At 40.7% G+C, this 16,377-nt stretch overlaps 1 protein-coding gene across 10 annotated transcripts in view; it reads right to left on the bottom strand.

Annotated features, from left to right (window-relative positions):
- Positions 1-16,377, bottom strand: part of LOC131243168 (arogenate dehydratase 2-like) — a 64,341-nt gene that overhangs the window by 42,944 nt on the left and 5,020 nt on the right. For 6 of the 10 annotated variants that reach the window (XR_009169915.1, XR_009169913.1, XR_009169910.1 and 3 more), the window contains exons 3-10: positions 14,558-14,650; positions 2,986-3,186; positions 2,790-2,870; positions 2,365-2,460; positions 2,191-2,268; positions 1,171-1,456; positions 946-1,027; positions 783-860 (exon numbers count right to left, since the gene is read on the bottom strand). Coding sequence is in view for 1 of the 10 variants with exons in the window: in XM_058242313.1 (XP_058098296.1) it covers positions 789-860; positions 946-1,027; positions 1,171-1,235; positions 1,367-1,456; positions 2,191-2,268; positions 2,365-2,460; positions 2,790-2,870; positions 2,986-3,186; positions 14,558-14,650 (858 nt within the window). In the remaining 9 variants the exon portion in view is untranslated. The remainder of the gene's footprint in view (positions 1-782; positions 861-945; positions 1,028-1,170; positions 1,457-2,190; positions 2,269-2,364; positions 2,461-2,789; positions 2,871-2,985; positions 3,187-14,557; positions 14,651-16,377) is intronic. The other 4 variants (XR_009169918.1, XR_009169916.1, XR_009169917.1 and 1 more) reach the window with 2 other exon arrangements.

Below are 16,377 nucleotides of genomic sequence, written 5' to 3'. Positions count from 1 at the left end.
TGGGAGATTTTTGGGCATGGTCCATCGGTGGCCTGGCCCATTGTGAAAGATGGGCCACACGCATACCCACTCAGGCCCCAACTTGCACCTCAAAAGTTAGCTTGGCGTGGAATCCAATTCCACACGCAGGGTGCTGGCTCGCTGAACCAGACTGTTGTCTTGATGGACACCTACAGAACCTCGATCTATGTGTATCTACCAAACATGTCTATTGGCAATTAATTTTGCATAAGCAATTTCCAATAAACAATTCCATAGAATTGTTTGTTGAGAATCAATTGTGCAATTACTAGAGGCAACATCAAACAGGACCTTAGTTTTTAACAACCAAAAAAGTCTGTTCTCAACCAAGTTCTTGAACATGCCAAATTGATTCAGAATTTGAACCTTGTATAGTCCCACCTTGACTTCTTTGAAAATATAGAAGCCATTCCACCATGACATAACTGGGATTGTATGTCCTCAACAAGAAAAAATAATAATAATAATTGAAGGAACATCTCATGACTTCTTTTCCTAAAAAGGTACAGTCCTAGATAGCTCTAACATTTTTGTCTATGACAATGATATGGATACCATGAAAAATTTCTTCTTTGAGAAATTCAGTTCCAGTCAAACATATTCCATTTCAGACGAGTAGCAATCTGAAGAATAAAATGGCATGCATGCCAAGTGCAAGCTAAACTTCATTTGAGAAGATTAAGAAATTCGCATACATTTGCTTATTTATACACTCAAACAAAAATAATATCCAACAAATAATTAACGTCAAAAGAGACTACCTGGCTTCAAGTAGTTCCAGCCTCACTCATGTCCACTGGATAGCTCCCCAAAACTCTACAGAACGTAGCAATCTCCAGCTAAGGGGAAAAAAAAACATGTAGAAGATTTTTCCTCAAATGCCTATGTGAAAATCCTTCCATCACTAAGTTAAACAACATCTACCTTTAAATGCCTAAGGGCATTTTGTGCATTCTCATCTGCCATAGATGCTTCAAAATCCACATAGAAAAGATAGTCAAAGTACCTGCATAAAGATCCACCAAAGAATTATGAGATGGCAAGGAATTTGAAAGCAGGCAATTGCAACAAAATCGATTGCAACTGTGTTCCTATCATCAGTAACAAGAGCAAGAAACATGATGAAACAGAATGGTTTTAGCAGATTACTTTGGACTCCCATTACTGGAGTCGTGTACACGCAGCAGCTTCTTCCGCAGCGGACGACTTTCAATCTGAGGAATAAGAAGAGAGAATAAAGGACGAGCACTCACAGTCTGGATACTCTTAAGGGAGAAAAATAAAAGCTAACAGGTAGATTAACAGATAAAAAGAATGTTTAGTGAAAAGAGATGTCAGAATATGCCTTCGTAAGGTTGATATTCCTCATGGCAAAAACACCAAGCGCCTTGAAAAGTGCACCAGGTCCTTCCTCTAAAGAAAAAACTACACTTGTCTGACAATGATGGAAAAATAAAATCATCAGTGCAAAAATCGTCAATCCAATTCTGAAACTCCAGCATGGGAAACATTTTAGTTACAGATAACGAAGTGAATATTATTCAAATTATATATATATATATATATATATATATATATATATATATATTAATCAGTGTAGACATCTGCGAGTGGGCTTGTTAGCTCTTTGGGTTGTGGACCTTTGGTCCTTGGGTTATTTCTCTTTAAGTTAATTAAGACTAATTGATGCAGGACAATTAACCACTTGCTCTAAAAGCTCGAATTGTTAGAGTATGGCAGGCCCCACATCTCATGGGTTAGGACCTCGGCTGAACACCCCTCGTGGGCTCGTGGGACCCAAATCACATGGGCCGGCCACCCCGAGTGTGTCCCCGCATCCCACAGGCTACCCCACTCGAGCCCGGTGTGAAATGCGCATTAATCACCCCTGGTGAGGAGTCTCGAACACGAGATTTCCCCCGTGGGCCCCAAATCATATGGGTCACCCACCCCGAGTGTATCCCTGCATCCCACGGGCTACCCCACTCGAGCCCAGTGTGAAAATGCCCTTGCATTACTAATGCCTTTACATAAGGGCATATTTGTAATTATGCATCTCCACGTTATAAATACAGGTTGGATGTCCAGCCCTATGTAGCTTTTTTTTCTTTCTCAAATTATTTTCTCCTCTGACAATCAATAACAGGTTCTCTTTACAATAATGGTTACCTTGAATGGCCTGTCTTTGCCCGGAATAATTGGAGCTCTAGCGAGCATGAGAAATCGAGTTACATTATCGGAGTCATCCTACATATGGAATGAAACGAGAATGACCTACACATTCATGCATATTCCAAACAATGACAAGATCATACAGCTCATTAAGTAATAATAGATATACACCTGAATATCTTGGGCAAGAATATTTAAATCATAGATCTGTGCAGCACGAGAACTCGCAACTGCACCTGTATCTTGGAGTTTTTGGGCAGCAACGAACTACAACATGCAAATATTCAAGCATGTTAAGATACTGAAATCTGTGGAGACAAGAATTTTTTCTTCATATCCTTTGTGTTCCTGGAGTGTGTTCTGATCCTCATTAAATGAGTGTGTGTAAGAAGATAGGCATGTTCAGCCTTTTGTGGGGAAACGGAAAAAAACAAGAATAAGAAATGCAATCCTGCAATTTAAATTCTGCTGAATTCCACTTCCATTATCAGATCTGCAAATGCTATGGAATTTTATTACATTTGCACCAACAAACTCAAATCAGGAAAGGAGACTCAGGACCAAAATAGCAATTTCGCAAGAACCCCACCACGTACTTGTGCAGAACCAGCAGTATCATCTGCAGCTTCTCTGACCACCCCGAACTTTGTTAGTGTGTTCTCACACTGCGCAAGAGCCTGAAACATTTATGAAGTTACCTATCTGATAACGAGAAATGAAAATCTCCCTCCTCGCAAACGAAACATTAGAAAAGAAAAAACAAAAGAAAAGATCTCAAAACTATAGACTCACTTGAGGATGGCTAACAACCCTCTTCAGGTCTTCAATTTTCACACCATGATTGGCAAGCAAGCAATACCGAACTGAAAGTGTCACTTCCCCAACAATATGCAACCCATATCGAAGTAAAAGATCATAATTCCGATGGATGCTCCCCCCTAGAGAATTCTCAATGGGTAGAACTGCCCGGTCAACAAGCCAACTTTCAACGGCCTGCAATAACAGACAGAAGAAAGAGTTTATAATTGAAGAAGAATGAGAAAATTGATCCTGGATAAATGCAAAACTAAAATTTCACACACAAACGAACACATTCACACGCGCTCCCTCACATATGCAACACACGCACGTGTGCATATTCACATGCATACAAGGCTAGACTTCTATGTAAGTTTTGCACCATTTAAATTACGGTCGTAACTCTTCAACTGTACACCTTGCATGGTTGCACGTGAATCCAGAATGTCCAAATCCTGGAAGGTCGTCTGGATAGATTCTCTGTCACCAATCCCAGAATTTCCCAACGAGCACCCATCGATATTTAATTTCCACCAACGTTGACGCTGTAAATGCCATGAATCAATTTTCTTACAATCTTTTATAAAGAATGGCGGTGTTCAGATCAGCACCAGTAACAACTAATTGAGCAAAACCTTATCATGTCATCAAGCAGAATACTTAGGGCCTGTTTGGCATTATCGCTAAAGTAATTGTTTTTTGGTGATTTTGATTCTCAAAAACACTTCTTTACCTATTACATGTGTTTGATTAGCCAACTTGTTAAAAAAAAATTTAAGAATCAATTATCAGTAACAGCTTTTATTCCTAAATGGCTACCCCCATTTCCAAAGGGGCATGTCCATTTCTTTCTAATTAATTTTCTTAATACAAAACTAAGGCTAGCATCTCCTCCCCATAGTTCCCTGTGGCATTACCCAAATGAGTCGTAAACTGCACTAATTTTTTACCCCAGGGCCCACAGTCAAGGGGAGCACCTGATGGATGGAGTGCATATCACACATACAGTATGGTGCCCCCCATGAGTTCAGGTGTTTTACTTCATGCGTACACGGGTTTTACAGAGGACTCTGGTCATTGATAGAAAGCAGTACAACACAGATCATAAAACATCTAATATTCTGTGAGACTGGTATATGATACACAAACACAGAAATTTCTTAGAAATTGCATATATAGCTACCAAAAATTCAACATAACCTGTCCTAATTGTGGTAACTAGTTTAGATGTATCATGAACAAAAAAAAAAAAGGCTTTGTTTACTTATCTGGCTATCGGATTCGAGGACCTAAAACATTTAACAGTTTTTCAACAAATAAGTGTCCATGAATCAGAGGGTAGGACCATCAAGCAATCCGATTTTGGGACTATGCCTCAATGGGTTCCACAATTTATCCCATTTAAGTTTGCAACTATGGGAGTTTGCTGCTCTCATTGCCGGTCCCAATCCCGGATAAATGAGGAGCATTGTGTCAGGCTGGCAGCCAATGTCAAATATATGCCATAACTTCATCATGAATCCAAACAATATGACATTCCAAACTCATATTAAAGCATTCCCGTAAGTGTGCAGTATCAGAACCTGGGCATAGTGAGAAATGGCCAAGGGTTGACTAGGGCCTCCCTCGGAAGCAATGTACCACAACAACGCCCAGTTGCTGTGAGAAGCAAGAGTTCCTGTGCCATTCTAAACTCATACAGGCAAAGAAGCTAGTCTAGGAGAGTAGTATGAACTTGCCACATGGAATATAAGAACATTGATAGGTAAGAGTATAGAGTTAGTAGATACAATGGAACGAATGAGAGTTAACATAGCATGCATTCAAGAGACCAAGTGGAAAGGGGCCAAAACAAAAGAACTTGATATAAACTTTGGTATATCAAAAAGGATAATAACAAGGATAGTTGTAGATAATAAAATCATAGATGTTAAGAAAGTAAATTATATGATTTTATTAACAAAACTTGTGTTAGGAGAGGAGATAATCAATGTCATTAGTTTTTTTTAAAAGGTATAATCAATGTCATTAGTGCACATGCACCTGCAAGTAGGATTAGAAAATAGAATCAGAGACAATTCTAGGAGAATATGGATGAACGCAAGAAATTCCAAATGGAGAGGATATTTATAGGGGAAGACTTAGTGGTTATGTAGGAAAAGAAAGTACAGAGATATGACAGGTTTTGGGAGAAAAAAACGAGATGGGGGAAGCTATCCTTGACTTGATTCAAACAAACTATAATTGATTTAATGAGTCATTCGCAGTTTCACAGTCTGAATTAGTTCATACTTACACATGCATGGCTTAATCTTTGAGACAAGCATATGACTATTGGCAGGATCAACCAGGTAGCAGCCTTTCGCGACGCCGCCGTCCCGACTCGAGGTCGGGCAGCGGAGCGGGCCGTCCTTCACTAGGAGCGACAGAAGGAAGAGGTAGGGTTTCAGAGCCCGGCCGATAGCATCCTCCACATCGCGTGGTGCTGCGACCCGGGGCGGCCGTTGGTCGACAGAGCCATGGACACGCAACCACCGCTTCGAGGCCCACCTCACAGCGCCCCGTGACAGCGGGAGCGAGAGGGGGGAGAATCACTTGCTGATGAGTTCCATCAAACCGGCTAACGACGCACAGGCAGCCGAGTCAGCGCCGAGGCACACGTGAGCGACGCTGTCGGGCCAAGAGTGGAACGGGGCATGCTCGGGTGGTTGGCATGCCATCACAATCATGCCCTACACTACACTCGAGCCCCGACCGTCGCTCATCGTCTCCGAGACGGAGGGTTTCGCAACCGGCCAGGATCTCTTTGCACAGCACTAGGCAAGCTCGTTGGGCACGAATAAACTTAGGCAACAACATTGGGCGAGGTTGCAGCTAGCGCCACTCTAGAAAGCATTCAACGTGGGACAAAAGCGTCACCGAGCACCACTCATGCACCGTCACAATCATGCCCGGCATCGCGCTTCGGCCCAAACCAATATGCATAATCCCGAGTGGAACAAACGCACACGGCCGAGGTCCCCGCAAGAGGCCGAACAGGCTCGCTAGGCACAAAAAGGGAGGCAACAAAGTATCGTCGAAGCAAAGGCCATGCGGTGGCGTGGGAGGGGCAACCGAGGGCATACGAGGCCATGCGATGTCCTGGGAGGGGCACACAAGGGATTGCAACGGCATGCGATGTCATGCGACGAGACGCGGTGGCGTGGGAGGGGTACACGGGGCATGCGAGGCCACATGAGGCCATTGGAGGGGCACGCGGGGCACACGAGGCCATGCGATGGCCTAGGAAGGGCACACAAGGTCATGCGATGGCATGCTATGGGCAAACAAGGGCGCACGCAGCCACATGATGCCATGTGTGGCCACACGATGCCACGCTAGGCCATGCGAGAGGCACACGGGGCACACGGGGCCACACAAGGGCACATGGGGCCACACAAGGCCAGGCGTGGCACGTGGCCATGTGTGGGGCACGCGATGCCATGTCAAGCCATGCGAGGCCATGCAAGAGGCACAAGGGGCCACACAAGGCCACGCGTGGCCCGCGATGTCATGCCAAGCCATGGCCACACGTGGGCCATGCGAGGCCATGCATGGTCATGCGCGGCCAATCCATACACGTAGGGCAAGCGGGGCGGGGCAACGGCAAGGCTACCCTCCCCCTAAGGTAGTCGAGGCCGAAAACCCCAGTCAGCGGTAAGGAGCGCCCAAAGTGTCTCTACAGTTATACTGTCTGGTCCTCGGCCCGTACAAGGGCGCAATGCTACAGCACCGCTGGCATCCGCACACGCAGCAGCAGCAACAACATGGCTGGCGGGCGCGGCAGCACAGCGTCATGCTCGTGCGCGCGCAGCAACAGCAGCACAGGCAGCACTCCTGCAGCAGCACGAGGAGCACTCTAGCATGATGGCAAGAGCACGTGGAGCACTCCAGCACAATGGCAGCAGCACGGGGAGCACTCCAGCATGACGGCAGCAGCACATGGAGCACTCCAACACAATGGCAACAACACAAGGAGCACTCTAGTACGCCAGCAGAAGCACCCCAGCACACGCCAGCAGCAAAACGAGGAGCACTCCAGCATGCCACCAATAGCACGAGGAGCACGCCACTGCGCCAGCAGCAACACGCTAGCATGGGCAACGTGGCATGGCAGGGGTGCTTGAGCAATGGCGTTGGCAGCGTGGCGGAGTAATGTGTTTGAGCGTCATACTTGGACGAAGGGGCAAGGGCTCCCGTGATAGGGCGGTGCGCAGTCAAGGCGACAGGCGCATGCATCGTTGTACTTGGGCAGCGAACAGGGACTCCGTGCTACACAGGCGGGGCTAGGGCCACGGTGGGCAAGGCATCGTCGAGGAAAGTCCCCTCCATTACTTACTACGCAAGTGCGCCAAGTGTGCCAGTTGTCAGCGCCTGCGCCGCCCGCCCGCCGGGTCGCGAAACTGGAATAGTATATGTTCCACTGCGTTGGTGGCAGGGGTGCACGGGAGGGGCATGCGATTATGAAAGGCCAAGCATGACCGTCACAAGGGCGTCCCCGTGTGGCAGCCCCAATAAATTTCCTTCTACTTGGGAAGACAAAACAATTAAAATATATGATTGCAACATTATACCAAGAGAGAATCTAACCATGCAACATACGTTAATGATGATGGATGTTTACATTGAGAGATGGAAGAAAGGGGGTGAAATTAATAGGTGTCAAAAAAACTATGCAGTAGAATTTATAAGGATAGAAAACAACATTATTCAGAAATAAATTAATGGAAGAAGGAAAGTGAATTGTCGAGGAAGAAGTAAATGTTATGTGGAATTAGATATATAAGTGCATTGGGAAAGTGGCAAAAGATTTTTTAGGAGTGTCATCATCATCATTTAAGCCTTATCCCAACTAATTACAGTAAGCTACATGAATCCTTTTCCGCCATTCCACTATCAAGGCCACAACTTTAGTTAGGAAAGTGGCAAAAGATGTTTTAAGAGTATCTAGTGGAAAAAGCAAATCATATAAGAAAACTAGTGGTGGAATGACAATGTACAAAAAGATATTAACAAGAAACATTTATATTTCAAAGCCTAGCTGGCAAAGCAAGGTGTTCCGTATTTGGCAATCCCAAGTGTAGGACTACATTGTAGTAATAAACTAGGTAAGACCGAGATTGTCCACAGGGAATTGGTGAGAACACATCGAAGCTAATGGGTTGTCTGGGTTTTTAATTTAGCAGAAAAGTAATTAAAAAGGGTTTAAACAAATAATAAAAGTAACTAAGGGTTCAGGAATCCTCAATCAATAAATTATGAATTTAATTTGTCTTCTCGAATTGATAACTCAAATAGAACTAGATTTCAATCCGTTCTAATCAGAAATATAGCAGTAAATTCAATGACAATATCCAACACATATTAGAATTAAGATATGTTTGATCTCTTATGAAGATTTAAGCAATCAATCGCAGGGAATCAAAAGCATCTATTGTACCTGGAGGCGACAATCAGTGTTTTAAATATCAACGATATATCTTGTATCTCACCTGTGCGATACGAAACGCACAAGTAGTGGGATATATCCCACATGTTTGATTCAGTGAGCATTGTCGATTTTTCATCCTTTTTTTCTTCTAATAATCATGTTAAATTAGTGTCAAATTGTTAATGTATAAAAAATTATGAATTGGGAGCTTCGATTTTGAGATTTGGAGGAGATGGACCGAGTTACGGAAAATTGAAAACAATCAAAATTTTCTAATTTCTCACAAATCGGTTGCTATTTTTTTCATACATAAAAACAAACATGTATGTAACGGTTGTAACCTGATCTAGTGATTCTTCTTTTGCTTTTGAATGTATTACTTGTGTTTCCACACGTCTTCTTACATTTATAAATTATATGAATAGACTTTGAATATACTTTGCATCAATTCAGTTAGACAACTATAGAATAGGACCCCACACAAAGAAAACCTATAATGTGCACTTGTTTTTTGTAATGTTTTTATTTATAAGTGTGTATTGATGTCCTATTTAACAATCACTGAAGTTTCATTTAAAAATTTGACCAAATTCCCAATGTTTCCTCATGTTTCCAACAACAACGATACATTACATGATACAACCGATATATCCCGAGCGATAACTGATATGTATCCGTATCCTAAGGGTGCGATACGTAAAGCGATACCAATATTTCGAACATTGGCAACAATAGATCAATCAATTTTACAGATTGATTCCTTCTCTAATCTAGGAATTCGATCACATCCAATTATAATTCAACATAAAAACCTAAAAACTTTTATTGAAAATGAATTAAATATTACAAAAAAAAAAAAAATCCATCAAAAGGTTCATCCCTTAGCCTTGGCTAGGAGATTAGCCAAGCATGACTAACATCTTAAACAAAAACAAAAGAAAAACTTGAGAAATAAACTAGAACTGAAGGATTGAAGAAGAATAATGGCTCGGTGGAAGCTTTGCCGGTACTTGGTCTCTCTCTCAATCCCAAATTCGTACTTATAATGGCCTAAAACACCCCCTTAAATAGGAAAATCTCGCATTGGCTTTAAACCAACTTCGAAATCGCTCACTTTTGTTACGCTTCGGTCACACTGACGAGCACCTTTTGTCGGACCGAAGTCACACCAAAGCTAGCCGAACGTTCCTTCGATTGGAGCCGAATTTCTCCAAAAACTCCATATACTCTCTATCTCCTTTCGGTCGGGCCGAACTACATTCGATCACACCGAACACCACTTAGGTCTCGTCGAACAGTCTTTCGGTCGAGCCAAATTTACTCTAAAAATCCACTGTTTGTTGTTGGACTGTTTTTTGCACTTTCGATTGGACCGAACCTACCTTCAGTGGGACCGCAGGCTTGTTATTTCTATTATTTGACTGCTTGATTTTTCGGACCTTTCTCCATCTTTGGTATTGGTTTTCTTGGATCTTCAGCACATCATATCTTTGTCTTCAAGCTCCAAATCTTCATGCCTTTAACTTGAACTCCTTTAAGCCCTAATTCTACTACTTTGAGCATATATTCATCCTTAGTTCTAGAATTACCTCGCATGCAGAAAATATATGTTAGTAAATCAATTTAGCTTTTAAATGCAGTCGAAACTAGTGCAATTAAGGGGATAAATATCCAATATTTGAGTCTCAACATTCCATATTGGTAACGGTGCCATAACGGTCACCATCGTTACCGATACAGAGAATCAACGTAACGGCCAATACAGGGGGCGTAATAGCCGATATGCCTCCATTTCGGTTGAAAAAAAAAATTACTTAGAAAAATTCGAAAAATATGCAGAAAATCCAGAATAATGTAAATGTTCCAAATATACATTCATTTTTAGTTTTGAATATATTTATAGTAGTGTAACGGTCCACTCTGTCGAGAATGTTGTATCAGGCTATCTGATAAATTTATGAAACTGACAACCTGGGATTGACTATAAACATTCTATATTTAATTTTCTAACTATATAATATCAATGATAAATTTATTAGAATGAATGTAATACCAAAACATCTCACATTTGCATGTTTTAAATTACATACCTCGAGAGTTGCAACTCATATACATTTCATTTCAACATATAGACTCTAAAGACTTTTATGTCCTATCATGTAATTTATGTATCTAACAATTTGATATCATTTCTCCCAATAAATCTTAAGAAAAAAGCGAAATTAAATTGGAATGTATAGCGCCATCCATTTGGGGCCGATTTGACAAACCAATTGATGCCCCAAATTGGCCTCAAAGTCATCCAATTTATTGGCATTTATCTGACTAATGGATTGGTGGACATTTATTGGACAGTGAAAAATGAAAATATCAAATGGTCTTATTTCAAAAAATAAGTATCTGCAAATTAATGGTTAAAATCATTCAAACAATTTGATTTTGGTATTCTGATTTAGCAACAATGGTTTCATATTTTAAATTAATTAGTTAATCTTAAGCTAATACATGCCTCATATATAATTTTTTTGAGCCCGAATTAGGTGGGACTGATTGTGGAGCATAACACACACCACCAACCTCAATGGTGTGTTAACGTGACAGTTTTGTGGGCGCCACCGTGATGTATTTGTTATATCCACTCCGTCCATTCATTTTGCTAGATAATTTAGGGCACAAGCCAAAAATGAGGTAGATCCAAAGCCCATGCAGACCACACCACAATAAGCAATGGGGAATAATGGTACCCACTGTTGAAACCTTCCTAGGGCCCACCATGATGTTTATTTGCCATCCAAACTATTCATAAGGTCACACAGACCTGGATGAAGGGGAAACACAAATATCAGCTTGATTCAAAATTTCCATGGCCCGAAGAAGTTTTCAATGTAGGTGTTCAATCCCACTATTTTCTTTAGTGTGGTCCACTTGAGCTTTGTATTTATCTCATATCTGGGCTCATGCCCTAAAATAATCTAGAAAATGGATGTACGATGTAGATATAACACATACATCACAGTGGGGTCCACAGAACTTTGCCACGTCAACACACCACAAAGGTCGGTCGCGTGTGTTGCACTACCTAATCCAATTTGGATGAGGCCATGAACGTAGGGCCCATGTCAATATATGTGTTGTATATCCATGCTGTCCATTTATTTTGCCAACTCATTTTAGGGCATGGTCCCAAAAATGAGGCAGGTCCCAATCTCAGGTGAACCACATAGTAGTGTTGAATTCCCACCATTAAAAACTTCTTGGGACTAAATGTATTGGATCAGGCTGCTATTTATGTTTTCCCTTCATCTTGGCTTGTGTGACCTTATCAACAGGTTGGATGGCAAATAAATGTTACAATGGGCCCTAAGAACCCATTAATGGTGGGCATTCAATTTGTACTATGTGGTCCACTTGAGAATTGAGATTTGGATTTGCTTCATTTTAGGGACCTTGCCTTAAATGAGCTAGAGAAACTAATGGATGGCATGGATATATAACATACATCAAGGTAGGCCCAAGAAATAGTGTGCATGCACGGACAACGCCCCACACCACTAGAGTATTTAAAAAAAAATAATAAAAAAAAAAACCCTAAACATGGATATTGATCAGCCACATTTCACTTTCGATTAAAGAGGGGAGAGAGAGAGAGAGAGAGAGAGAGAGAGAGAGAGAGAGAGAGAAGGAAAATGAAAAGAGAAGAGGGAAAGAGAGCGAGAGAGGACAGAGAGAAAGCAACAGCAGCTGCAGGCTCGTAGTAGAAGAAGAAGATGATGATGAGAGACTGAGAGAGAGTTGCGGCCACCACAGCAGTCGTTGCAACCTCGTAAAAGAAGAAAAAGAAGAGGCAGAGGGAGTTGCGACGTAGAAGAAAAGGAAGGAGAAGATGAAGAATTAAGTAATTTTTTTTTCCTAAAATTGTTGTTACAGGGTAATGGCCATTATGCTTCCAAATTTCAGCCATGCCCCATTTAAACCTCGTATCGCATAACAGTCACGGCTGTTACGGATACGAAACAGCTGATACGCCTGTATTGTAACCGATTTGGTACACCTTGTGGCAAAGGGACTACAAATGATGAAAATTTTAAACAATATAAAAATGCCAAAAAGATTGCTAAGAAAACGATGATCTTTACAATAGATTGGAGACGAGAAGGTGAGAAAGATGTCTTTAAATTTGCAAAAAATGAGAGGGAAGAATAGTAGGGACCTATATCATGTTAGATAAATTAAGAGCAATGACTAGAGGAACTAGTCAAGGACAATGTGATCAATGAAAGGTGGAGAAGATATTTTCAGATCTTGGCAACCACTTAGAAAGCATAAGGATAGAAAGTACCATAAACTCAAATGATGTTGGCAACCATAGATACTTTCATAGGATTATAATACATGAAGTGAAAGAATCGTTGAGAAAGATGAAAACAAGAAAAGCCCTCAGACCAGATGGAATACCAATAGAGGTTTGGAAGTATATGGGAGATACTGGATGATTTTGGTTAATAAAGTTAACAAGAAAGGGCCTCAAATCTTGGCAACCACTCAGAAAGCACAAGGATGGAAAGAACCATAAATTCAAATGACATTGGCAACCATAGATACTTTCATTGTATTAGAATACATGAAGTAAAAGAATCGCTGAGAAAGATGAAAACAAGAAAGGCCCTCGGACTAGGTGGTATACAAATAGAAGTTTGGATGTGTATGGGAGATACTAGGTGATTTTGGTTAACAAAGCTTTTGGAAGTTAAAAAAAAAAAAAAAAAAAAAAAAAATTGGTTAATAAAGTTGTTCAAGATGTAAGATTGAAGCAAGTGGCAGGCAAGTGGCAGAAGTACCATTGTACCTATTTATAAGAACAGAGGAGACATACATAGCTGCAATAAGTATCATGGGATTAAACTTATGAGCTGTATTATGAAACTTTGGAAAAGAGTGATTGAGCAAAGACTAAAGCATGAGACATATATATCAAACAATTAGTTTGGTTTCATGTCAGGGAGGTCTACCACTAAAGCTATTTTCCTACTTAAACAATTAATCAAGAAATATAGGAAGACAAGGAATTAGGAGTGGAAACGAGTACAAGGAGTGCAATTTTAGTCATAGTAGGAGTGGAAACGAGTACAAGGAGTGCAATTTAGTCATAGTAGGAGTGGAAATGAGGAACTAGTTAAGATTATTGACCAAGAAGTTTCCTACGATGACCACTTTCCATATCTTGGTCAACAATTCAAGAGAGTGGAGAGATTGAGAGGGATGTTGCCTATAGAATTCGAGGGTGGAATAAATGGAGATGTGCCTCTAGAGTTTTATGTGATCGCCAAGTACCACTCAAATTGAAAGGGAAATTTTATAAGATAGATATAAGACCATCCAAGCTTTATGGGACAAAATGTTGGGTAAGGGGGGAGAATGGAGATGGTAAGAAAAGACTTGATGACCTATAGTCTAACTGAAGTTATGGCCCTGGATAGAGTGGATAAGCATAACGGGATTCATGTAGCCAACTCCAATTAGTTGGGATGATGATGATGTCAGTAACATGTAAAATTAATGAGTGCCTATGTAGGAGGCGTAATGCTTTACCAAACTTACTAATGACCCCTCCAAATTCACATGGTCACCATGTGACGGTTGGATCAGCCTGATTTCTTTCTTATGTATTTTAACAAAAATGTCTATCGGGAATCAGTTTTTCACAAACAACTTTCAATAATTAAAATTTTTTTTAAAAATCCATATAGTTGCTTATTCAGAAACAATTCTACACTTTCTAAAAGCCACGCTGAATGGGCCCTTGCTAAACATGGGAGAAGGTCAATATAAGATGATCTAGCCAACATGAATGCAACAGGAAATAGATAAGCTCTCCACTTCCTCCGTGTAGCTTGTATCTTTAGAAACATTTGCGGACGGAAACGTAAACCAATCAAAAGACGTTGCATTTGTTATATTTCCAACAATTTCATTCAATCAACCATAAAATTCCAAGCTCATTCAATACACATTTGGTGTGTGAATGCACAATGAAACATAGGAAAGAAAAGGAATAAGAGCATTATGTAAATTTACGAGTGGAAGAAAGAAAGTCACATTGAAGGCAATTTCGAATTGTTCGCAGGGAACTGCTTCACAATTTGGGTAGGCCTTGGCAGCTGCTGATTCACTGTATGCACCAGGAACACCCTGAAAAAAGAAAAAAAAAAAAAAAAAGATTCAAGAAGATGATGAGACATGAAGTAAAATTGGGGGCCTGTTTGTATACATGTGGGTCATTTCCCATCAGAGTAGGCACACCATGAGATATGCCAACTATGAACCCATTACAAAAGATATTTCCATAAAACAGTTGTGCAGGACAGGCCCACATGTCTTCTAATTGGAAGATCTTAACCATCGAATGAATGGACGTTTTGCTGGATGAACTTTCATCACATTATGTAACCATCCTGTCCATTTCATGGGTACCCACTAATATGGTTAAGATGATCAGTTATAGGATGTTGGGTTTTTTCAAAATAAGAAGAAAAGGAACTTTTAATTTATATAAAGAAATTTTGGGAGGAGTTGTGGCTTTTGGTGATTGTTGGTGACCATTCATTTGTGAATGGTGGTGCCTCTTGGTAAAGGAAGCATCATTTGAATTTTGAAATGGAGGGATGCCATTGTTGAAAAGACACCACCATTATTGAAAAGACACCATGGAAGAAGATGTCTTTTCATGAAAAGGATTTTAAAGCATCTCTTGTGAATCTATATAAACCCATCTTTGAGTCAATCCGAAATCACAATTCCAACAATCTCCTCTCCATCTTCTTCTTCTTCTCCATTTTTGTTTTTGGATGATTTTTAGAAAGTTACAGTTTTCAGGCACTAAACTGCAAATAGTTTTTCAGGCAGTAAATTGCAACCAGTTTTCAGGGGGTAAATTGTAATAGGACAAAAGTCAGGGGTGTACGCTGTAAAAGTGTGTTCGGGGTGCAGTTTTTCGGTTTTGCAGGCCGAAACCCACATTTCTCTGGTCTTGGAGAAGAGGCTTATTGTATCCTAGAGGTGGATTTGTTGTAACCCTCTTGCAAATTGGTTTAATCACCAGTAGGGTGCAAATATCGCCTTAAAGATAGCGACATCGTAACGCACCTTAAGCCTATCTTTAAGTTATTCATTTTCTATTTCTCCGCTTCAATAATAACAATTTGAAGGTGATATTATGGCCTCTTCTATAGGACATCCTGACTTTGTTCGAATTACACCATTCGACAGCTCAAATTTCTTCGATGGCAATCGAGGGTATATCTCTTCCTCACATCACTCAAGTTGGATCACGTGCTCACTCAAGATCCTCCTTCACCACCATCTGACAATGATATGCTAGAAAAAAATTCAAAAGAGATAAAATTGGGAGCGTAACGACTACCTATGCAAAGGTCATATCTTTAATGCTCTTTCTGACTCGTTATACGCTGTTTACCATCAAAAGAAGACTGCTAAGGATTTGTGGCAGGCGCTGCTCACCAAATACACATCAAAGGACGAAGGCAACAAAAAATTCCTTGTAAGTCAGTTTTTAGAATTCAAAATGTTGGATAAAAAACCTGTCCTTGATCAAGTACATAAGTTATAGGTCATCATCCAACAGATTATTACCGATGGCATTAATCTCGACGAATCCTTCCAAGTATTCATCATTATTGATAAACTTCCACCTAAATGTAAGGATACTAGAAAATCATTGAAACAGAAAAAAGAGAAAATGTCCTTAGAGGACCTCCTAATGTTTCTTCAAATAGAAGAAGAATCTAGGCTTCGTGACAAAAAAAAAGAACAACAGGAGGCCCTAAGTAACACTAATGTAGTCGAGAATAGTGTGAATCGGGAATCAGAGAAGCCACCTTTCAAGAAAGATGATCGGC

The sequence above is a fragment of the Magnolia sinica genome, chromosome 4 (assembly GCF_029962835.1).
Source record: "Magnolia sinica isolate HGM2019 chromosome 4, MsV1, whole genome shotgun sequence".
In the NCBI taxonomy this organism is placed as follows: domain Eukaryota; kingdom Viridiplantae; phylum Streptophyta; class Magnoliopsida; order Magnoliales; family Magnoliaceae; genus Magnolia; species Magnolia sinica.
The sequence above is the reverse complement of the archived record's forward strand: the minus strand, read 5'-3'. Positions and strand labels throughout refer to the sequence as shown.